The sequence below is a fragment of the Callithrix jacchus genome, chromosome 9 (genome assembly GCF_049354715.1).
Source record: "Callithrix jacchus isolate 240 chromosome 9, calJac240_pri, whole genome shotgun sequence".
In the NCBI taxonomy this organism is placed as follows: Eukaryota; Metazoa; Chordata; class Mammalia; order Primates; family Cebidae; genus Callithrix; species Callithrix jacchus.
Window position 1 is genome coordinate 61,886,981 of NC_133510.1, and position 19,497 is coordinate 61,906,477.

At 47.4% G+C, this 19,497-nt stretch overlaps 2 protein-coding genes and 1 non-coding gene across 5 annotated transcripts in view; 2 read left to right on the plus strand and 1 right to left on the minus strand.

Moving 5' to 3' along the window:
• AVIL (advillin) overlaps positions 1-19,497 on the plus strand; it is a 20,944-nt gene continuing 1,447 nt past the window's right edge. The window contains exons 1-19 of one of the 3 annotated variants that reach the window (XM_054238341.2): positions 1-106; positions 2,658-2,742; positions 4,176-4,250; positions 4,973-5,169; positions 6,876-6,984; positions 7,077-7,187; positions 7,450-7,652; positions 8,112-8,190; positions 8,308-8,406; positions 9,754-9,907; positions 10,009-10,109; positions 10,581-10,718; positions 10,819-10,977; positions 12,052-12,231; positions 14,672-14,817; positions 14,947-15,091; positions 15,989-16,177; positions 17,098-17,166; positions 18,385-18,510. In XM_054238341.2, the coding sequence (XP_054094316.1) occupies positions 2,677-2,742; positions 4,176-4,250; positions 4,973-5,169; positions 6,876-6,984; positions 7,077-7,187; positions 7,450-7,652; positions 8,112-8,190; positions 8,308-8,406; positions 9,754-9,907; positions 10,009-10,109; positions 10,581-10,718; positions 10,819-10,977; positions 12,052-12,231; positions 14,672-14,817; positions 14,947-15,091; positions 15,989-16,177; positions 17,098-17,166; positions 18,385-18,510 (2,346 nt within the window). In that variant the 5' untranslated portion in view covers positions 1-106; positions 2,658-2,676. Of the gene's footprint in view, positions 107-2,657; positions 2,743-4,175; positions 4,251-4,972; positions 5,170-6,875; positions 6,985-7,076; positions 7,188-7,449; positions 7,653-8,111; positions 8,191-8,307; positions 8,407-9,753; positions 9,908-10,008; positions 10,110-10,580; positions 10,719-10,818; positions 10,978-12,051; positions 12,232-14,671; positions 15,092-15,988; positions 16,178-17,097; positions 17,167-18,384; positions 18,511-19,497 lie in introns of all 3 variants that reach the window. The other 2 variants (XM_054238340.2, XM_035256237.3) reach the window with 2 other exon arrangements.
• Positions 12,332-12,437, plus strand: LOC118144583 (U6 spliceosomal RNA). Its single transcript, XR_004729351.3, has one exon. It is a non-coding gene; the product is annotated as a U6 spliceosomal RNA (small nuclear RNA).
• TSFM (Ts translation elongation factor, mitochondrial) overlaps positions 13,946-19,497 on the minus strand; it is a 20,823-nt gene continuing 15,271 nt past the window's right edge. Inside the window, exon 6 of the mRNA XM_035256240.3 lies at positions 13,946-15,782. Coding sequence (XP_035112131.3) covers positions 15,706-15,782 — 77 coding nt within the window. The 3' untranslated portion in view covers positions 13,946-15,705. The remainder of the gene's footprint in view (positions 15,783-19,497) is intronic.

Sequence of the window (19,497 nt, forward strand, 5' to 3'; positions counted from 1 at the left end):
AAGCTAAGGCAGCAGGACCTAGAGCCTCCTGCTTTGGAGTGGTTCTTCAATACTGCTGCTGCTTACTCGCTGGGAAACTGGGAAGACTGGTGAGCAAGAAGGCAAGGTAAGATCTCTGATTTTCGAGGGGCATGCCAGTAAATCCTGAATGAGGAAGAAATGAAAGGAAGAGGAGCTTGAGAGTCCCTTGCCTTGTCTTCTGAGATGAGACTTTACAAATGAACCAGGAGTCTGGCCAGTTTTGCAAACTTCTTGTTGAGAAGTAGAAGCTCTTAGAGAGAACTGAACATACAGGGCACATCCTCAAAAGCTGGGAAAGACAGACCCCTTTCACCTATCCTTAGAGAAAGATGGTCTGGAGCAAGGCAGGAGGAGTTAAAACCAGCTTCCTGGCCCACAGAGGTGGCTCACACTTGTAATCCCAGCACTTTGGGAGGCCAGGGCATAAGGATTGCTTGAGGCCAGGAATTGTAACTTGTGACCAACCTGGGCAAAATAGTGAGAACCTCTCTCTACAGAAAATCAAAAAATAGCCAGGCATGATGGTGGACACCAGTAGCCGCAGCTTCTCAGGAGGCTGAGGCAGGAGGATCACTTGAGCCCAGGAGGTGGAGATTGAAGTGAGCTGTGATCATACCACTGCACTACAGCCTGGGTGACAGAGACCCTGTCTCAAAAACAACAAAACAGCTTCCTCTGCTCAGGGTCCATTCATAAGGGCATCTCTGAGAATTAAAGGCCACTGGCTTTTAACCTGAAATTTCAAAACTGTACTCCCACAAGGGGTTTCACAGACCTCTCAAATGATACTGAATTAGAATTAGGGAGGAAAGAAGGAGAGACCCAGCTTTGGGAGACTTTGATGTCAGAATTTTGTTTTCCGTGGGTTCCAGTGTGGCAGGAAGTCCCTTCCTGGAGCTTATCCTCCTCTCTTACATTTGGGGTGCCTACACCAGTGAGCTCCTTGATTCCTAAATTCCTGCTGGGAAATGGGACAGGATTCAGCCTCTGAGGCTCACAGTCCTAATTAATGCTGGCTTTTACCAAGGTGACAGTTCTCTGTCCCAAAGAATGAATTCACTGGCCCTTGTCCCCTTCCCCTAGTTTGCTCATGGCTTTTGCCTTTAACGCCTGCTACATAGGGTCTGAAGAAAACCCAAACACCATATATCCTGGCAATTCTGAGCAGCACTGGGTGGGGCAGCACAAGTCATCAAATCAAATTCTCAAACACTGGCTGCTCCGCACCACTGCCTTGCTGTAGTCCTGCTACAGCAGTAGACAAAGGGAGTTTGCTTTGTGCTTTATGTTTTGTTTTGGGTTTTTTTTTGCCAAAGTCCATACTAGATAATGGTACATGTTTTCCAAACTTGGCTTTGTCCTTCAACGTTCACGAAAAGAATGGTCAGACATGTTCCTCTTAACAAGCGCAGTATGTCCCCACATAGCAAAAATCGATACAGTCCTTTTTGGGTGAAAATTTTTAAATGTTATGTAAATCCATCAACCTCATCCTTTTTCCTTTGCTTCTCGGGAGAAATTAATCTAGTTTACATTAATTATTCATGTCATTAGATTTAAAGCTCCTTGAGAGCAAGAAGTAGGTATTTTACTTCTATAAAGCCTCTACGTGACCATGGACATGGGTAGGTCCTTCATTACCCAAGATGCTCCTTGAATACAGATGGTGCACAACCCACACAGACTCAGATCTTCACCACTTCCTCCCTCTCCCCACCCTGACTTGCTCAGTCCTGAAGGAACTGGAGAGGTCTAAGTATCTGAGGTTCACACTTACACAGAGAAGCTTGGGTCTGTGTGGGAGGGAGAGAAGAAGCCATCTGTCCAGAGGCCAGACCAGGCCACACCCTGCTGGCACCCAGAACCCTTTGTCCCAGGCCCGCCCTGCCATTTTATTTTCCTTTGCATCTGGAAAGCACAGGGAATATAATAGTCATATGACAAAAGAGGGAAGCGTTGAGTTTTACAATAGTTTACTTTAAAAAAACACAAGATAAAAGACAAAGAGGAGGTCAAAGTCGACTGTGGAGAAGGCCTTGCAAGCAGGGAACTTGGAAAGAATTAGAGGGAATGAGAGTGAGAGACATCAACTCAGTTTGGAAATACTTTTTCTGACTAGCTTTTCTGTCCAAATGCCACTGAACTTAGATTGGTTTGGGAAGGGTTGTAGTACATCAAAGTGGCTAGAAGCACAGGTTTGGGGATCAGATAAGCATTTCATTCTAGTGTGTGATCTTGTGCAAGTTATTCAGCCTTTCTAAACCTCAAATTCACACAAGGTAAGATGAAGAAAATCACCTTCTGAAAATTAGAGATAACATATGCAAAATGAATCAATACAGGGCTTAACATATTTATCACCCCTTTGGTAAATAACCATGACGATGACCGGAGGAGCTCTTTAGGGCAGTGGTAGGTGGGAAGCAGAACTCATGGATGGTAATCCCCAGGTCAGCCAGGCTTACTATGTGCACTTGAACAAGTCCTTGCTCCCATCATTGTGAAATGGTGCAGGGATACACCATGAAGGTGTGGCAGGATGGCTAAGAGACTGGGAAGTAACTTAGCAGAAAAACTGGATTGATGTCCACTACAGTGAAGGGCATCATCTCCCCTCTTGCTCTGTGACATTTCAGTCCTGGAAAGACAAGCACCATGTCTCTGAGCAGTGCCTTCAGGGCTGTGGACAACGACCCTGGGATCATCATCTGGAGAATAGAGGTGAGTTGGGTTGGAGGCACCTTAGTTATGACCATGGGAATCTGGAAGCAGAGTCTGGCTGCCTGGGGCTGCTAGGCAACAGCCCACCAGCACACCTTTGCCTGTGGTTTGAGGACAGTGAGATGCAGCATCAAAGTACTTGTTTCCCATCCTTCACCTCTCCTGGGTGCTCAAAGCAGGTGGTTGGCAGGTGGAGGAAATGCTCAGCCCCAGAGAACAGGGCTTCAGGCAAAAACAAGCTTGTCCTTTATCCAGCCACCTGCTCAGTAAGTCTGCACTTGCAGGAAATGCCCTAGAAAGACAGGTGGGACCTACCCAGCAGACTCCTGGCGGCTTCCATCAGAGAAATGGAACATGTCTTCCAAAGGGCACCCTGGCGCCTATAAAGTATGGAGAGAACTGAGGGGGAACTGCAGAGATGAGGCACTGTTCATCCCATCTCCACTTGGGCTTGAGCCCCTCTGGGTGGCTGTGAGCTCCAGCAATCCATAGCTGAGAACCACCCTGGCCTGGGTAGCTCCACCTGCCAGGTATGAGGATTCCTCCCAACCCCTGCCCCAGCCCTGTCAGTTGCTGCTACATAAAACCCAGAGGTGGTGCCTCACTTCACTATCCTCAGCCAGGAGGGGGAGTCAGCTCTCCAGCAAGCATCACAGAGACTGTGAGGCCCAGGTCACTTCCATTGTTTTAAGGCTACCAGTTTCCTTAAAAACTAACAGGTACTAAAACAGGGTTAGCAGATTTGCAGTGTATTTAACATTTAACACAGTTTATGTAGAACACACACAAGTATGGCTGCAAGTTTCCCACACCTGGAGAGAGTAATGAAAAATCTACATCAAGGGTGTGTGAACAGCCTTCCAGGGCCCAGCCATACATGCAGTAACAGATCAGAGCCCTGACCCAGACTCCAAATATAAGACACTTGGCACAGAGCCCTGCTGACCGCTGGCACTCCCCAAATGTTATCCTCCACCTCCCACAGCCCCGCAGAATCCAAGTGTTCTTTCCTACATGGGCCTGGGCCAGTACCCAGCGGTCAGCATTGGGAAGAGTGTTGGAGGTGCTGGCACAACGGCTCAGAGAAGGGTTTGTACTTGGTTGTTTATATCCAGCAAATGGCTGGAGGTGGCTCACAGGCTTCCCACAACAGAGTGAGATGAGACCAGGTGAGAAGTCGAGAGGAGACTAGGGTGAGGGGAAAGCAGGATAGGGACCCAGATTCAGATCCAGGGTGATGTAAGCAGAGCTCACAGAAGCCAGAGGGGTGGCCACATTAACCCTGTGGCTGGCTGCCTCTTGTCCTAGAAGGTCATCAGGAACATCTCCTTTCCTTCTCCCTACCACGTGCACCAAGTGACAGAGGAGAGGGAGGCTTGTGAGGAAGGGAGGCAGGAGGGGATGCATCCTACACCCACCCCTTGTCCTTCCAGAAAATGGAGTTGGCGCTGGTGCCTGTGAGTGCTCATGGCAACTTCTATGAGGGGGACTGCTACGTCATCCTCTCGGTGAGCACCCTCCTCCTCATTCCTGTGAGCTCCTCCCCTCGGGCCAGTTCTTGAACTCTACAGAGAGATGTGCTGGTGAGGGAAGGCAGGCAGTCCCTTGTATCCATCTCAATGGTTCCTCAGCACTATGCAGAGCAGACTTCCAGTCTGACTACCAAAGGCCATCATTAGGCCTGGGGTTTTAATTCTGCATCAAAGGATGTGGGGAGGGCCCTCCGTCAGAACCTCAGTGAGCCACCTACAAGCAGCACTTCTCCCAGGCCTAGCCCCACATTAAAGTGGTGTGGAAAAAGGCCAGATAAAGGCCTGTCTCCAGCCTCAAAGTGCTCATCCCCATGGAGAAGACTGACATGAATGGTGCTGACAGGGCCATACAGGTGTACCAATCAGCGCTGTGCCAGCTGTGAGTGCAAGGGGCCAAGGGGACCTGTGAGGTAAGCTGAAACCCGGCTAGGAAAAGATGCCCGTTGGTTTCTATTTATTTGGGGAACAACAAGCTGTCAACTTTCCCCAAATGTGGGGAACATTTGGGCTGCCAAAACTTATGCCATAATTGCAGGTCTGCTCAGGGAGCCAAGGCAGCTCCCGCATCCACTGCAGGAGAGAGGGCCCTGAGTCTGCCAAGGGTAGGCACATGTGCTTCATACTCCTCAAGCCAGAGGGGCCAGCAGCAAAGGGGAGGTGAGCTAGCCCCTGACCTGATCTCTCTGGCTACACCTCAGACCCGGAGAGTGGCCAGTCTCCTATCCCAGGACATCCACTTCTGGATCGGGAAGGACTCCTCCCAGGATGAGCAGAGCTGCGCAGCCATCTACACCACACAGCTGGACGACTACCTGGGAGGCAGCCCTGTGCAGCACCGAGAGGTCCAGTACCATGAGTCAGACACCTTCCGTGGCTACTTCAAGCAGGGCATCATGTGAGTAGCAGTGCACAGAGCAAGGACAGAAGCAGCAGTTTACAGAAGAGGAAACCCAAAAGGCCAAAATGCATGTGAAGAAAGTAATCAGAGAAATGCAAATCAAAACAAAGCTGTCACTTCTGCCTACTAGAGTAGCAAATTAAACAGCTGGGAGGTGACAAGTGTTGGCAAGGCTATGGGGAATAGCCCTTGTGCCCTGCTGGTGGAAGTGTGGACTAGCACAGAATCCTGGAGAGTAGTTAGGGCCACTTGCAAATCTCACTCCTTTGTGTGTAACTCACAGAAACTCTCACATACCCAGGTCCATAAGAGCATGTGGACCAGACTGTTCGTAGCAGCGTCATTAATGGGCTTAGGAATCTGCAGGCAACATAGGTGCCCATCACTGGGAGACTGGACATGGACACCACAGAGTGATATGCAGGAGCCAGAAGCAACAGACACACGCCTTAACACAGGACAGAGCTCGCAACATGGTGCTTAGCAGGACAGGCTGGGCATGGTGGCTCATGCCTGTAATCCCAACATTTTGGGAGGCTGAGGCAGGAGGATCACTTGAGCCCAGGAGTTCGAGACCAGCCTAGGACACATAGTGAGACCCCCCCGCCCCCATCTCTACAAAAAATGTTTTGTTAAAAACCTAGCCAGGCATGGTGGTGGTACACTCCTGTAGTCCTAGCTACTCTGTGGGCTGAGGTTATCAAGCCCTCCATTATCAAGCCTGCAGTCCCTGATGAGCATCACTTAAGCCTGGGAGGTCAAGGCTGCAATAAGCCATGATTGTACTACTGAACTCTAGCCTGGGTGACAGAGTGAGACCCTGTCTTTAAAAAAAAAAAACAGTTGGTGGGGGGGAGCATAGTTTACTAGAATGAAAATAAAAACAACAGAATGGAAACATACATGGGGGAAGGAGTGGAAGCAGGGCATGCATATAAAGGGAATACACAGACACATAACACAAGAGAGGGAGTGCAGGTCGATGATGATGATGTTTCATCAACTGAGAACTTTAATTCAAAACTTTGCCCTTGACATTAAAACAAAAAGAGGAATTCCAATGAGCTTGAGAATTGTGAGGCCGGGCCAAGATCAGCTTCTTGCAGGTCGGCAGTCTCCACTGACAGAGGCCCTTCTGGGCACAGAGGAGCACACTGAGCCACTGGGGAACCCCAGGACAAAGCCCCTCTGCTCCAGGGTTACCTTCTGAATTTCCTTAAAGTGCAGGACCCCTGGATCAGAGGCTGGGCTGGGCTGTGCCTGGGTCGGGGAGCTGATTCTGAGCATAGGTGGTCTTAAGGCTGTCAAGTCATTAATGCTTCTGCTGCAGCCCAACTTGTGCCCCTCTCGAAGTGACACACTGACATTCAGACAGTTCCTGGAACAAAACAAGCCCTCTGTGCTGCAGGGGTCTTCATCACTGATGTCTCCTCTGCCTGAAGCACTATTACTCTGGGTATTGGTTCATTTACCCTGTAGTATCTCAGCTCAAATGTCACTTCTTCAGAGAAGCCTGCCCCACCTCACTACCAGAAAGTCACTCACCCAGTCTACTTGTAGGGCAGCAGTTGCCACCATCTGTACATACCTTGCTGATGTACTGTCATAATCACACGAGTGAGGCTGCATCTGTGTAATTCACCACTGTCTCCCAGATCCTAGCACATAGCAGGCACTCTAACAACTAATGGATGTTCCCTCAGCTACAAGAAGGGAGGTGTCGCCTCTGGTATGAAGCACATGGAGACCAACACCTACAACGTGAAGCGGCTGCTACATGTGAAGGGGAAAAGAAACATCAGGGCCACCGAGGTCAGTCCTGCACACTGTCTGCCCCAGGCCCAGGGCTTCTCCACCTGGGACCTAAGAATTCCTCCTGAAAAATGTTTACCCCTCATCTATAGGTGGAAATGAGCTGGGACAGTTTCAACCGAGGCGATGTTTTCTTGCTGGACCTTGGGAAAGTCATCATCCAATGGAATGGCCCAGAGAGCAACAGTGGGGAGCGCCTGAAGGTATGGCTTCCTAGCCTTAGCACTCTCATGTTCCTCTTTCTTCTTCCCTCCATGCTGGCTCTTCCCCAAGAATCAAGTGGGAGCCCTGCCTTTGAGTGGAATCTGTCTTGGAGACAGGCCAAGTGTGTGAGTTTGTAACTCACCCTGGACTCCTCAGCATCCTAATAACTCCTGTGTCTGGGATCTAGGCTGCTTTCCCAAAAGACATCAGGCAGAAAGGGTTCCCAGTGGAGCTGATGGCTTCCTTGGGCTTCTTTGACAGGCTATGCTTCTGGCAAAGGATATTCGAGACAGGGAGCGAGGGGGCCGTGCTGAAATAGGAGTGATTGAGGGAGACAAGGAGGCAGCCAGCCCAGAGCTGATGAAGGTCCTTCAGGACACCCTTGGCCGACGCTCCATTATCAAGCCTGCAGTCCCTGATGAGATCATAGATCAGCAGCAGAAATCAAATATCATGTTGTATCAGTGAGTAGCTAAACCTGACTTTAGCTGGAAGCTGGGGTGGGGGGAAGGTGTCCCCTAGAATACCAGCCACCTCTGCTTGGCTCCTTGTTTTGGGTGTAGCCATCTGGGTTTCTTCTCAGTCCTTTCCAAATGCAGCTCCTAGAAAGCTTGGAGATCCCTCGCTCAAGGAGGCAGTTGTTCTTGTTAGCAACTCTCCTGAACTCTTGAGGAGGCCTTTCCTTTACTCTGCCCTACACATGCCCAGGGATGTAGAAGGGATAATGTTTGGGAGAGAGATAAACAAAAGTATCCACCAGAGAAAAGAGTCTGCACATTCCTATCTTCACTCAAGCCATGACTGTCTTAAGAAGTCACATTCTACCCAGAAACGCCAAACTAAAACAAAACAGAACAACATCTAGTTGACTACAAGATGTTTTATAGAGGAAAAAGCACAGGCTAACCTCTCCTCTTCTCCAGTGTCTCAGATTCAGCTGGGCAGCTGCAGGTCACAGAGGTAGCAACGAGGCCTCTGGTCCAGGACTTACTGAACCATGATGTAAGTAGAGTTTGGGCGGACTTAGCTTTGGGTAGCCAGACCTGCTTCAGAAGCAGACCCTGAGCAAGAATCTTCCTTCTGACCTTGAGCAACCATACCTATCTCTGACTGCTTTAGGACTGCTACATCCTGGACCAAAGTGGAACCAAGATATACGTGTGGAAAGGAAAAAGAGCCACAAAGGCTGAAAAACAGGCAGCCATGTCTAAAGCACTGGTAGGAGCTACAGATGTGCAATACTGTTCAAATAATTCTGCTAAGAGCACTCCAGATGTGTCATTTCACAGAGCCATGCTAGGCATTTGAGCATATAACATTATGGTTATGGCTGGGCGCAGTGGCTCAAACCTGTAATCCCAGCACTTTGGGAGGCCAAGGCGGGTGGATCATGAGGTCAAGAGATCGAGACCATCCTGGTCAACATGGTGAAACCCCGTCTCTACTAAAAATACAAAAAATTAGCTGGGCATAGTGGCGCATGCCTGTAATCCCAGCTACTCAGGAGGCTGAGGCAGGAGAATTGCCTGAACCCAGGAGGCGGAGGTTGCGGTGAGCCGAGATCGCGCCATTGCACTGTAGCCTGGGTAACAAGAGCGAAACTCCGTCTCAAAAAAAAAAAGAGTTGTGGTTACACACATGGACTGCAGAGTCAGACAGACAAACTGGGATTCAAATTCAGGTTTTGCCTTTTCCGGCTGAGTGCTCTGGGGAAGACTACTGGGCCTCAGTTTCCCCATATCTAACATGAGGATCATACCCATCTCTTAGGGTTATTGTGAGGATTAAATATCATTTGTAAAGCACTCAGGGCTGGGCACAGTGGCTCATGCCTGTAATCCCAGTGTTTTGGGAGGCCAAGTCAGGAAGATCACCTGCGGTCAGGAGTTCAAGATCAGACTGGCCAACATGGTGAAACCCCATCTCTACTAAAAACACACAAAAAATTAGCCAGGCATGGTGGTGCATGCCTGTAGTCCTGGCTACTTGGCGGGGCACTAAGACAGGAGAATCACTTGAGTCCAGGAGGCAGAGGTCACAGTGAGCCGAGATCACACACTGCACTTCAGCCTGGGTGAGAGAGAGACTCTGCCTTAAAAAAAAGGCACTCAGAACACTACTTGGCACACAGCACCTGCTCAATAAAAGGTGGCTATTATTATTGAAGGAAATATCACTTATCGAGGTTAATGACCCTGTCCTCAAGGAGCTTATATTTGTGCAGATCCATGTAGATGAACTAAGCAAGATGCATTTACAAAGCAATAAATGAGCAAACAAATGCAATACAAAGTAAGTACAGAAGTGCTAAAAGAACACAGGGTAATCTTCCAAAAAATAAACAATCATAATCACCACAAGCCAATAAAGAGATCCAAAAATGTTCCACTCAGTCATTTTTTTTTAGGCAAGTAACTTTGTCCTTAGACAGAAGGGAGTTAGAATCTGACTCAGATTCCCATAGGGGAGGGATCTTATTATGCACCTTCAAAGAGGTGAATTACCAGGCAAAGAACTCAGTATACTCCATGACTGACCTGCCTTTGGGAATGGGTGGCTCTACAGGGCTTCATCAAGATGAAGGGCTACCCCAGCAGCACCAACGTGGAGACTGTCAACGATGGTGCTGAGTCAGCCATGTTCAAGCAGCTGTTCCAGAAGTGGTCAGTAAAGGACCAGACCATGGGCCTGGGGAAAACATTCAGCATTGGTAAAACTGGTGAGATTGCCCCCAATCATCCTCTCACTGCTGGGTCTCTCTATAAAGACAGGCACAGATGCTTCTTACTCACTCAGCTTTTCCCAACCCTTTCTCCACAGCTAAAGTTTTCCAGGATAAGTTTGATGTGACTCTGCTCCACACAAAGCCAGAGGTAGCTGCCCAGGAAAGAATGGTCGATGATGGCGACGGAAAAGTCGAGGTAGGCCCAATGATTCAAACGTCAGGGCAGGCAGCAGCACTGGCCTTCCTGGCTGGCCTGCTGGGGTCAGGGGTGCAGGTGATTCTGGGTCTGCTTTGCTTTCTCTTTCCCCTCCGGCACCTCAACAACCTTCTCTAAGAGTCTTGTGAGTGTGTAGAGTTTTCAGGGGGGTGAAACGCACATCCTCAAATATGCTGCTGATATCGCACCTGGAAGATATATTCAAATCATCGCTCAGCCTTGCAAAGACCAAGGCATGACAGGATGCTCCTGACCAGGAAGGCCCAGTTAATCTTAGGATTCAAATCATGCAAATGTGATGAGTCCTCACCAGTGGGAGAGAACCAGAGAGAGAAAGAGAACATGGGAGTAAACGTTAGCACCTTCCCCACCTGGATTCTCTCTTTAGCATGGCCCATCCCCCTCCCAGCCCCCCCATCTCTGGAAAACGGTGTCTCCTTCCATGCCCAGGTCTGGAGAATTGAGAACCTGGAGCTGGTCCCCGTGGAATATCAATGGTATGGCTTCTTTTATGGGGGAGACTGTTATCTGGTCCTCTACACATATGAGGTGAACGGGAAGCCGCATTACATCTTGTACATCTGGCAGGTAGGCCTGTCACAGGCTTCAGCTTTGGATCCTGATACGTCCTCTGGCCACTGGGCTGGGGCAGGAAGCATGGGTCCTTCATGTTCTCTCACCATTGCAGGGCCGCCACGCCTCACAGGATGAGCTGGCAGCCTCAGCATTCCAGGCAGTGGAGGTGGATCGGCAGTTTGATGGGGCCGCTGTGCAGGTTCGAGTCAGGATGGGGACGGAACCACGCCACTTCATGGCCATCTTCAAAGGGAAGCTAGTTATCTTTGAGGTGAGGACGCTCTGATAAAATTACCCCATGAGCTGGAATGTTCCAAACTAACATTGGAGAGGAGAGGAGGGACGGGGTAGGGAGTAAAACTTGTACTAGACACAGAAAGAAGGAGGTTAATCCCTCTAAGACAGTCAAGTGAATCCCTACTGCCTAGGGCTTCAAGTCTGAACTCCTATCTGATTATGTTCAAGGTCTTTCATAACCTGACCCATTTACCTGTGCAGGTGCACTTCCCTCAGCTCCCTAACCTGCCCCTTCCACTCCAGTCAGGCGGGTCTCCTCATTAGACCTCACATGTGCCATACCATACCCCTCCCACTGCAGATGTGCCCGTTCTTTCTTTTTTTTTTAAATGGAGTCTGACTCTGTCGCCCAGACTGGAGTGCAGTGGCACAATCTCAGCTCACTGCAACCTCTGTCTCCAGGGTTCAAGTGATTCTCCTGCCTCAGCTTCCCAAGTAGCTGGGACTACAGGTGCCTGCCACTATGCCAGGCTAATTTTTGTATTTTTAGTAGAGACGGGGTTGCACTATGTTGGGCAGGCTAGTATTGAACTTCTGACCTTGTCATTCACCTGCCTCGGCCTCCCAAAGTGCTGGGATTACAGGTGTGAGCCACCACGCCTGGCCCAAATGTGCCCTTTCAAATTCAAGTCCCACTTCTTCTATGAAGCCCTGGCTGAGGCACTACCAAGCAATGTCACATGCTTGATATCACACAAATTTGGGGTCAAGTCCTAGCCTTGTCATATACTAGTCAAGTTTCTAAGTCTCAGTTTCCTCATCTGTACTGTGGAATAATAACATCTACTTCATAGAGTTATCATGAGGATCAGTGAAATAATGTAGGTAAAGCACCAGTCACAGAGCCTGGTATATGATAAAGTTCTCAGAATGAAAGCTGTTATTATTGGTACCATAACTCCAGCAAGCCCTGACCCTTTCCAGTGAGCTTAGAAGCTCCTCAAGGGCAAACATAGCAACACAACAATCACGTTCCCCACAACAGCTCATCTAGCACTTTGCTCACACAGTGCTCCTTAGATCTGGACTCTGCTTTTCTTCTCTCTAGGGTGGGACTTCCAGGAAGGGAAATGCTGAGCCCGACCCTCCAGTAAGACTCTTCCAAATTCGTGGAAATGACAAATCTAACACCAAAGCAGTGGAGGTTCCAGCCTTTGCCTCCTCCCTAAACTCCAATGATGTCTTTCTGCTGCGAACTCAGACAGAGCACTACCTGTGGTATGGCAAGGTAGGATGGCTAGGCCCAGGGGTCAGACCAGCCCCTCGGGGCCCAGACCCACACTCCCCTCCTCCTGTCAGCAAGGTCAAAGGGCCTAGAGTAGGCTGGAGTGCTCACTTCAGCAGCACATATACTAAAATTGGAACGATACAGAGAAGATTAGCATGGTCCCTGCGCAAGGATGGCATGCAAATCATGAAGCATTCCACATTTAAAAAAAAAAAAGTCAGGTGCAGTACCTGTAATCCCAGCACTTTGGGAGGCAAAGGTGGGCAGATCACAAGGTCAGGAGTTTGAGATCCGCCTGGCCAACATGAAAACCCATCTCTACTAAAAATATAAAAATTAGCCAGGCGGGGCATGCCTGTAGTCCCAGCTACTTGGGAGGCCAAGGCAGAAGAATCACTTGGACCTGGGAGGCAGAGGTTTCAGTGAGCTGAGATCATGCCACTGCACTCAGCCTGAGTGACAGAGTGATACTCCTCAGGAAAAAAAAAAAAGAGTAAGCTAGAGCAGTCCTCAAAAAGAGAAGCCTTTTTCCTGAGGAATCTTCAAAGGGATCACCAACATTCCCCACAATCAGACTCCAATTAGAAACTCACTGAAAGCCCTGCTTACACCCAGCAGACATCTCATAAACTTCTATGCAGATGGAAGCTGGATAAGTCAATCTTCCCATGTGAGCTTGGTGGACTCTAACAGACAGGCACTAATACCGAACAAAAATACAAAATATGATGTCAATTCATATTGCAATAGTGCATTACAATGCACTAAGGCCAGGTGCCGTGAATCACACCTGTAATCCCAGCATTTTGGGAGGCCAAGGCAAGTGGATAATGAGGTCAGGAGTTCAAGACCAGCCTAGCTAGCCTGGTAAAACACCGTCTCTACTAAAAATACAAAAAATTAACCAGGTATGGTGGTGCTTGCCTGTAATCCCAGCTACTCAAGAGGCAGAGGCAGGAAAATTGCTTGAATCGGCAGGTAGAGGTTGCAGTGAGCCAAGAGCGTGCCACTGCACTCCAGCCTGGGCGACACAGCGAGACTCCATCTCAAGAAAAATAAAATAAAATAACATGTGCTAAAATTGTTTTACAAAAAAGAATTGAATAGGGAAAGATGCTTAACATCGTTAGGGAGATGCGAATCAAAATTACAATGAGATAACCACTACACATCTTTTAGAATGGCTAAAAAAAAATGTCAACATAAAATGTGAGCAAAGATGCGGAGAAATGGGAATTTTCATGCACTGCTGGCAGGACTGCAAAATGGTACACCTTTTGGAAAACATTTCCACAGTTTTCTTTTTTTGTTGTTGTTGACACAGGGTCTCATGCTGTTGCCCAAGCTGGAATGCAGTGGTGCAATCTTGGATCGCTGCAACCTCCGCCTCCTGGGTTCAAGCAATTCTCCTGCCTCAGTTTCCCAAGTAACTGTGATTACAGGCGTGTGCCACCATGCCCAGCTAATTTTTGTATTCTGAGTACATACAAGGTTTCACCACGTTTCCCAGGCTGGTCTCAAACTCCTGACCTTGGATGACCCACCCGCCTCAGTTTCCAAAAGTACTGGGATTACAGGGGTGAGCCACCGTACCCAGTTGACACTTTCTCATAAAGTTAAAGTAAATGATTCATACATTGCTGGATCATTTACCATATGATCCAGCAATCCTACTCCTAGGTATTAAATAAAATAACAAAAACCTGTGCACAAATGTTTATAACACCTTTATTCATAATCAGAAACAACCCAACAGATAAACAGTAGTACTTCTGAATGATGGAATGCCACTCAGCAATAAAAAGGGATGAGCCGCTGGTAAACACAACAGAGATCTCAAATGCATTCTGCTAAGAAAAAGAAGCCAGACTCAAAGGATATATATTGTATGACTCTATTTATAGCATTCTGGAAAAGGCAAAACTAGTGATGGAGAATAGATTAGTGGTTACCAGAGGTTAAGGATTCAGGGAGGCTTTGACTCCGAAGGGGAAGCAGCCCCAGATAATTTTGGGACTGAGGAAGAAACTGTTCTGTGCCTTTACTGTGGTGGTACTAACATGATTCTATGTGTTTGTCAGAATCCTTAGAATTGTATGCCAAAAGAGTATACTATACATATTTTTAAAAATAAATTTATACTTTTTGCTAAAAAAAAATCAAAAGTAGGTGCTTAAATTCCAACTGAAGCTGAAACAAAGGTGACTTTTGCCAACACCCACTGTGGGTTTCAGAGCCTAGTTCTTTTCTTCGTCCCACACTGTTTTCCTCCCCACTCCCCAGCACTAGAACAAACCTGTCTGTCTTCCCAGGCTGAGGGACTGTGGCTTGGTAGCTGATTCTCCCTAGCACATTGAGTTATTAGTCTCAGATGCTTCTCTTTCCACATCAAAATGCCCTTTTGCAACTAACACCTGTGCTCTCCTCGCCCCACTCTCAGGGGTCTAGTGGGGACGAGCGGGCAATGGCTAAGGAGCTGGCCAGCCTTCTCTGTGATGGCAGCGAGAACACTGTGGCCGAAGGCCAGGAGCCAGCCGAGTTCTGGGACCTACTGGGAGGAAAAACTCCCTATGCCAATGATAAAAGGTATGGGAAGAGAGCCTCCTCCTCTTCTGGGCTCCCCCTGCCTGCCAGTCTTGTGAATTGCACAAAGGCTAAAACAGTTTTACAAACATTTCTAAGCAGTTTGGTGCCCTTAAATGGATTGTATTGCAGACTTCAGCAGGAAATCCTAGATGTCCAGTCCCGTCTCTTTGAATGTTCCAATAAGACTGGCCAATTCATTGTCACTGAGATCACAGACTTCACCCAGGATGACCTGAACCCCAGTGACGTGATGCTCCTAGATACCTGGGACCAGGTAAGACACAGCTGCAGAACTCCAAACATGACAAAGACTCCTATAGTAAGGGTTGTTTGTGTGTAGTATCCCCACCCTAGAATAAACCCAGGGTAGCCTTGCACCATCCCCAACTCAAACCTTTGTCAATAGTGACCAAAAGAAAGTCTGGGATTTTTTTTGCCAGGGGTGGAGAGAACAGAGTGATGCTTGAAACTCACCATCCTGGGCATTTTCCCACCTTGCTTTGGAAAAATCAAGCTATCCTATAATCATGCACTTTTTAATCTTAGGATCAATAGCAACAGACTCCACATGCAGACGATATGGCCTTTGGGGGAACAAAGGCGATCAGTAGACTATTGTCATGGTCAAGTAAGAGCTACTGTGGGCTTACTACATAAGGGCACTGGAGTAGGGATGGAGGGATGGTGACAGATTTGACAAGTGCTTAGGTGGTAAAGGTGGTCAGCCCTGGTGACTCACTGGTATGGGGGATTTCTAGGAAACTCCCAGGTTTCTGCCTTAGGTGACTAGATGGATACCACTTATCAAAAGTGGAGATTCAGATAAATACAAGTTTAGCAAAGAAGAGCTACATCTTGAGGGTGTTATCTTTAAGGTGCTTAGAGCAGTTAAGAGGATATGTTCTGCAAGAAGTGGTGTTCAGGAAGCTGAAGTTCAGAGACCGCTCCGATTTGGAAATGCAGATCTGGAAGATACATACAGCAATTAAAATGATGAAGAACAAGCTGATTCTGGGAAAACCTTTCTTTGTTGAACAAATTATGCTGAGAAAGTTTTCTGAGGCTGTGAATTGCTCACGAAAGAAAGGGGAAAGACAGAGTAATGTGTATGATCTAGTACTTAGTCCTTGCTATGAACACAGTAACATATATGAAATCTCTACTGTAACAGGTGTTCCTGTGGATTGGGGCTGAGGCCAATGCCACAGAGAAGGAGAGCGCCCTTACCACATCGCAGCAGTACCTGGGCACTCACCCCAGCGGCCGAGATCCCGACACACCAATCCTGATCATTAAACAGGGGTTTGAGCCTCCCATCTTCACAGGCTGGTTCCTGGCCTGGGACCCTAACATTTGGAGTGTAAGAAAAGAGAGTGGTAGCTTAGAACTAACAGCTCATTGGGAAGGTGGGGTACTGATTCACGGCTCAATGAAACCAGGACCTCATTTCTGTACTCCCATTCTACTCCCTGCATTTTACTTTTCTCCTCTTTTTCACCTGCCACTGCAGTAAGTCCAGGCAGATAATTCACAGCAGGTCTCAGCAATAAACAGTGTGAAGTATAAACAGTTTATAAACTGTATCCATATACATCATCTTTTTGATCTTCACTATAATCCTGATAGCCAGTAGAAGTATTGTTTCCTGTTTTATTGATAAGTAAGCTAAGAAGATAAGTTATTTGTCTAAAGTCACAGTTAATCAAGAGAAGGCCAGGTTTCCTGACTCCTAATCAAGTAGCTTTTTTTTTTTTTTTTGAGATGGAGTTTCACTCTTGTCACCCAGGCTGGAGTGTAATGGCATGATCTCAGCTCACTGCAACCACTGCCTCCCAGGTTCAAGCAATTCTCCTGCCTCAGGCTCCTAAGTAGCTGGGATTACAGGCATGCACCACGCCTGGCTAATTTTCGTATTTTTAGTAGAGATGGGGTTTCACCATGTTAGGTTGGTCTCAAACCCCTGACCTCAGGTGATCCACCAGCCTTGGCCTCCCAAAGTGCTGGGACTACAAGGCGTGAGCCACCGCACCCAGCTTCGACTGCTCTTTCTTAAATCGTATTGGGAGGACTGAGGGGTTACCATCAAAGAATGTACATTATGTTTAAGCACCTTTCAAGCCTGCATGGACCCAAAAGGGGGTATTTTCATTTTTACCTATCCTTGAAATGTCTTCTGAATCCCTGGCTTTTTTTGTTTTTCATGACAACACAGACCAGGCCTACGATGTACCTCCCCGATAAGAAAGACCTCATCCTGTGTTTTCTATCTCTTCTTCTTAGGCAGGAAAATCATATGAACAATTAAAAGAAGAGCTGGGAGATGCTGCTGCTATCATGCAAATCACCACTGTAAGTCGGGTTTGCTCTTGGAGAAGCCAGCCATACAGGCAACCAGAGTCAAAAAGAACCTGGAAATGCTACAGATGCTCATGAGCAAAACTCATGTCCTCCTTAGTATTACTGTGGTTGTCTGTTTTGATGTAAAGATTTTTTGTAATCAATAGAAAGCAGGTCTCAGAGCCAAGTTCCTTATTTTCCTGACTTCTGGGTTTTCAAATAGACTTGCTGTTTAAAAACAACAAAAATGGGGTTTGTCACACCTGTAATCCCAGCACATTGGGAGGCCGAGGCTGGTGGATCACCTAAGGTCAGGAGTCTGAGACCAGCCTGACCAATATGGTGAAACCCCATCTCTACTAAAAATATGAAACTTGGCCAGGGGGTGGGGGTTGGTGGCATATGCCTGTAGTCCCAGCTATTCAGGAGGCTGAGACAGGAGAATTACTTGAACCCAGGAGGCCGAGGTTGCAGTAAGCTGAGATCACGCCACTGCACACTCCAGCCTGGGTGACAGAGCAAGACTCCATCTGAACAACAACAACAAAAATGAAAATTTGTTGTGTATTCAACTCTGCCATTTTGGAGAGATTAAAGTCATTGGCAGTATTTTTCAGAAAAAATAAGCTTCTAACCCAAATGACATTTTTGTTCGTTTCTGACAGTGAAGTCCAAAGAAACTTAGGCCATTTACAGCTATTTTAATGGTTAAAAGAAGTGGAGCCTCTGGCCAGGAATCCAGCAGTTCTTTAACCTCAGGAGTGCATGGCACCAGGTGTTCAAACCATCTGGCAATTCTGTCCTTTGTGCTCTACAAACTCAGATTCCAAAGCTAATGTTGATGTTCCAGCCTTTAAATGACTTTTTTAAGAGGCTGGAAGACTTTTTTAAAAGGCTGGAAATGCAGGGCTAAATAAAAGTATCAAGAGAAGGTATGTGATCCCAATATTCAAATGAGATTCAGGCACAGCATATATGCAAAACTGGCTATACAGGGCTTGCCTTGGACTTAATGAATCAGCTTTCCCAATAACAACCCCCAAATCTGAATATTTTCTATTCCCAGATGACTCTGACATGCAGCCAGGTTTGGGGACCATTGTTCTGAAAGATTGTTACAGAGGGTGAAGTGGCATAAATCAAAATGTTAAATATTACACACATTCAGAACTGTAACCACACAGAGACTGAGGAGTCTTTTCCCTGTGACTACATTCTTATCTTACCTAGGACATGAAGAATGCAACCCTCTTCCTGAATTCTAATGATGGTGAGCCAAAATATTACCCTATAGCAGTTCTGTTGAAAAACCAGAATCAGGAGCTGCCTGAGGACGTAAACCCCGCCAAAAAGGAGGTGAGTGGCTGAAGGAACTGTGTCTGTTGTAAGCAGAGCTTTCTGTGAGTAAAGCACTCATCTCAGTAAATGGCCTAGGACAGTTCCAGCACGTTATAGGTGCTCAATGGACACCTGAGCTACCCAGGAGCTCAAGCCGAAAAAACAGAGTTCTTTCTTCTTTTCTCTCCACCTACATAAATCTATCAGCTAGCTTCTGTCCATTCCATCTCTCTGCTACTAGTCTAGTCCAGCTATCATGGACTACTTACTACAGTCCAACTGGTTTCCACCTGTTCCTACAATCCGTTCCCCACGCAACAGCCAAAGGGATCTTTTAAAACATATGGCACTGTCCTGTTTAAAACACCTCAAATAGCTTGCCACTACACTTAAAAAAAGAATCTGAAGGCCTATACAATCTGGCCTACCTCTCTGACTGCATTTCATATACCAACACTCTCTTCACTTACTACCCTTTGGCCAGGGCAGTGGCTGCTTTTCTGTTCCTTAAACATGGGTATTCCAGCCTTTAGGCCTTTACACTTGCTAGTGCTTGTGCCTGAAAAAAACATCCATCTCCCAAATCATCACAGCACCAGCACCTTCTCATCATGTAGGTCTCAGCCCCAATGTCACTTCCCCAGGGACGCATTTCCTGACCACCCTGATACTGCTTCCCATACCTGCTCCAGACCCTGTGTGCTTGTTCACTGCCTATCTCCCCCTCTAGTAATATCCTTAAAAGGAAGGACCTTTGTCTGTCTTGTTCACCATCATAGTCTCGGCTTCTCAGCACGTACAACAGTGCCTAGCAAATAGCAAGAACTCAAGTTTTGCTTGAATTAACATATTTGAGTTAAAAAAATAAATTTCTAGCCAGGCATGGTGGCTCACACCTGTAATTCCAGCATTTTGGGAGGCCAAGGCTGGAGGATCACAAGGTCAGGATTTTAAGACCAGTCTGGCCAACATAGTGAAACCCTGTCTATACTAAAAATACAAAAT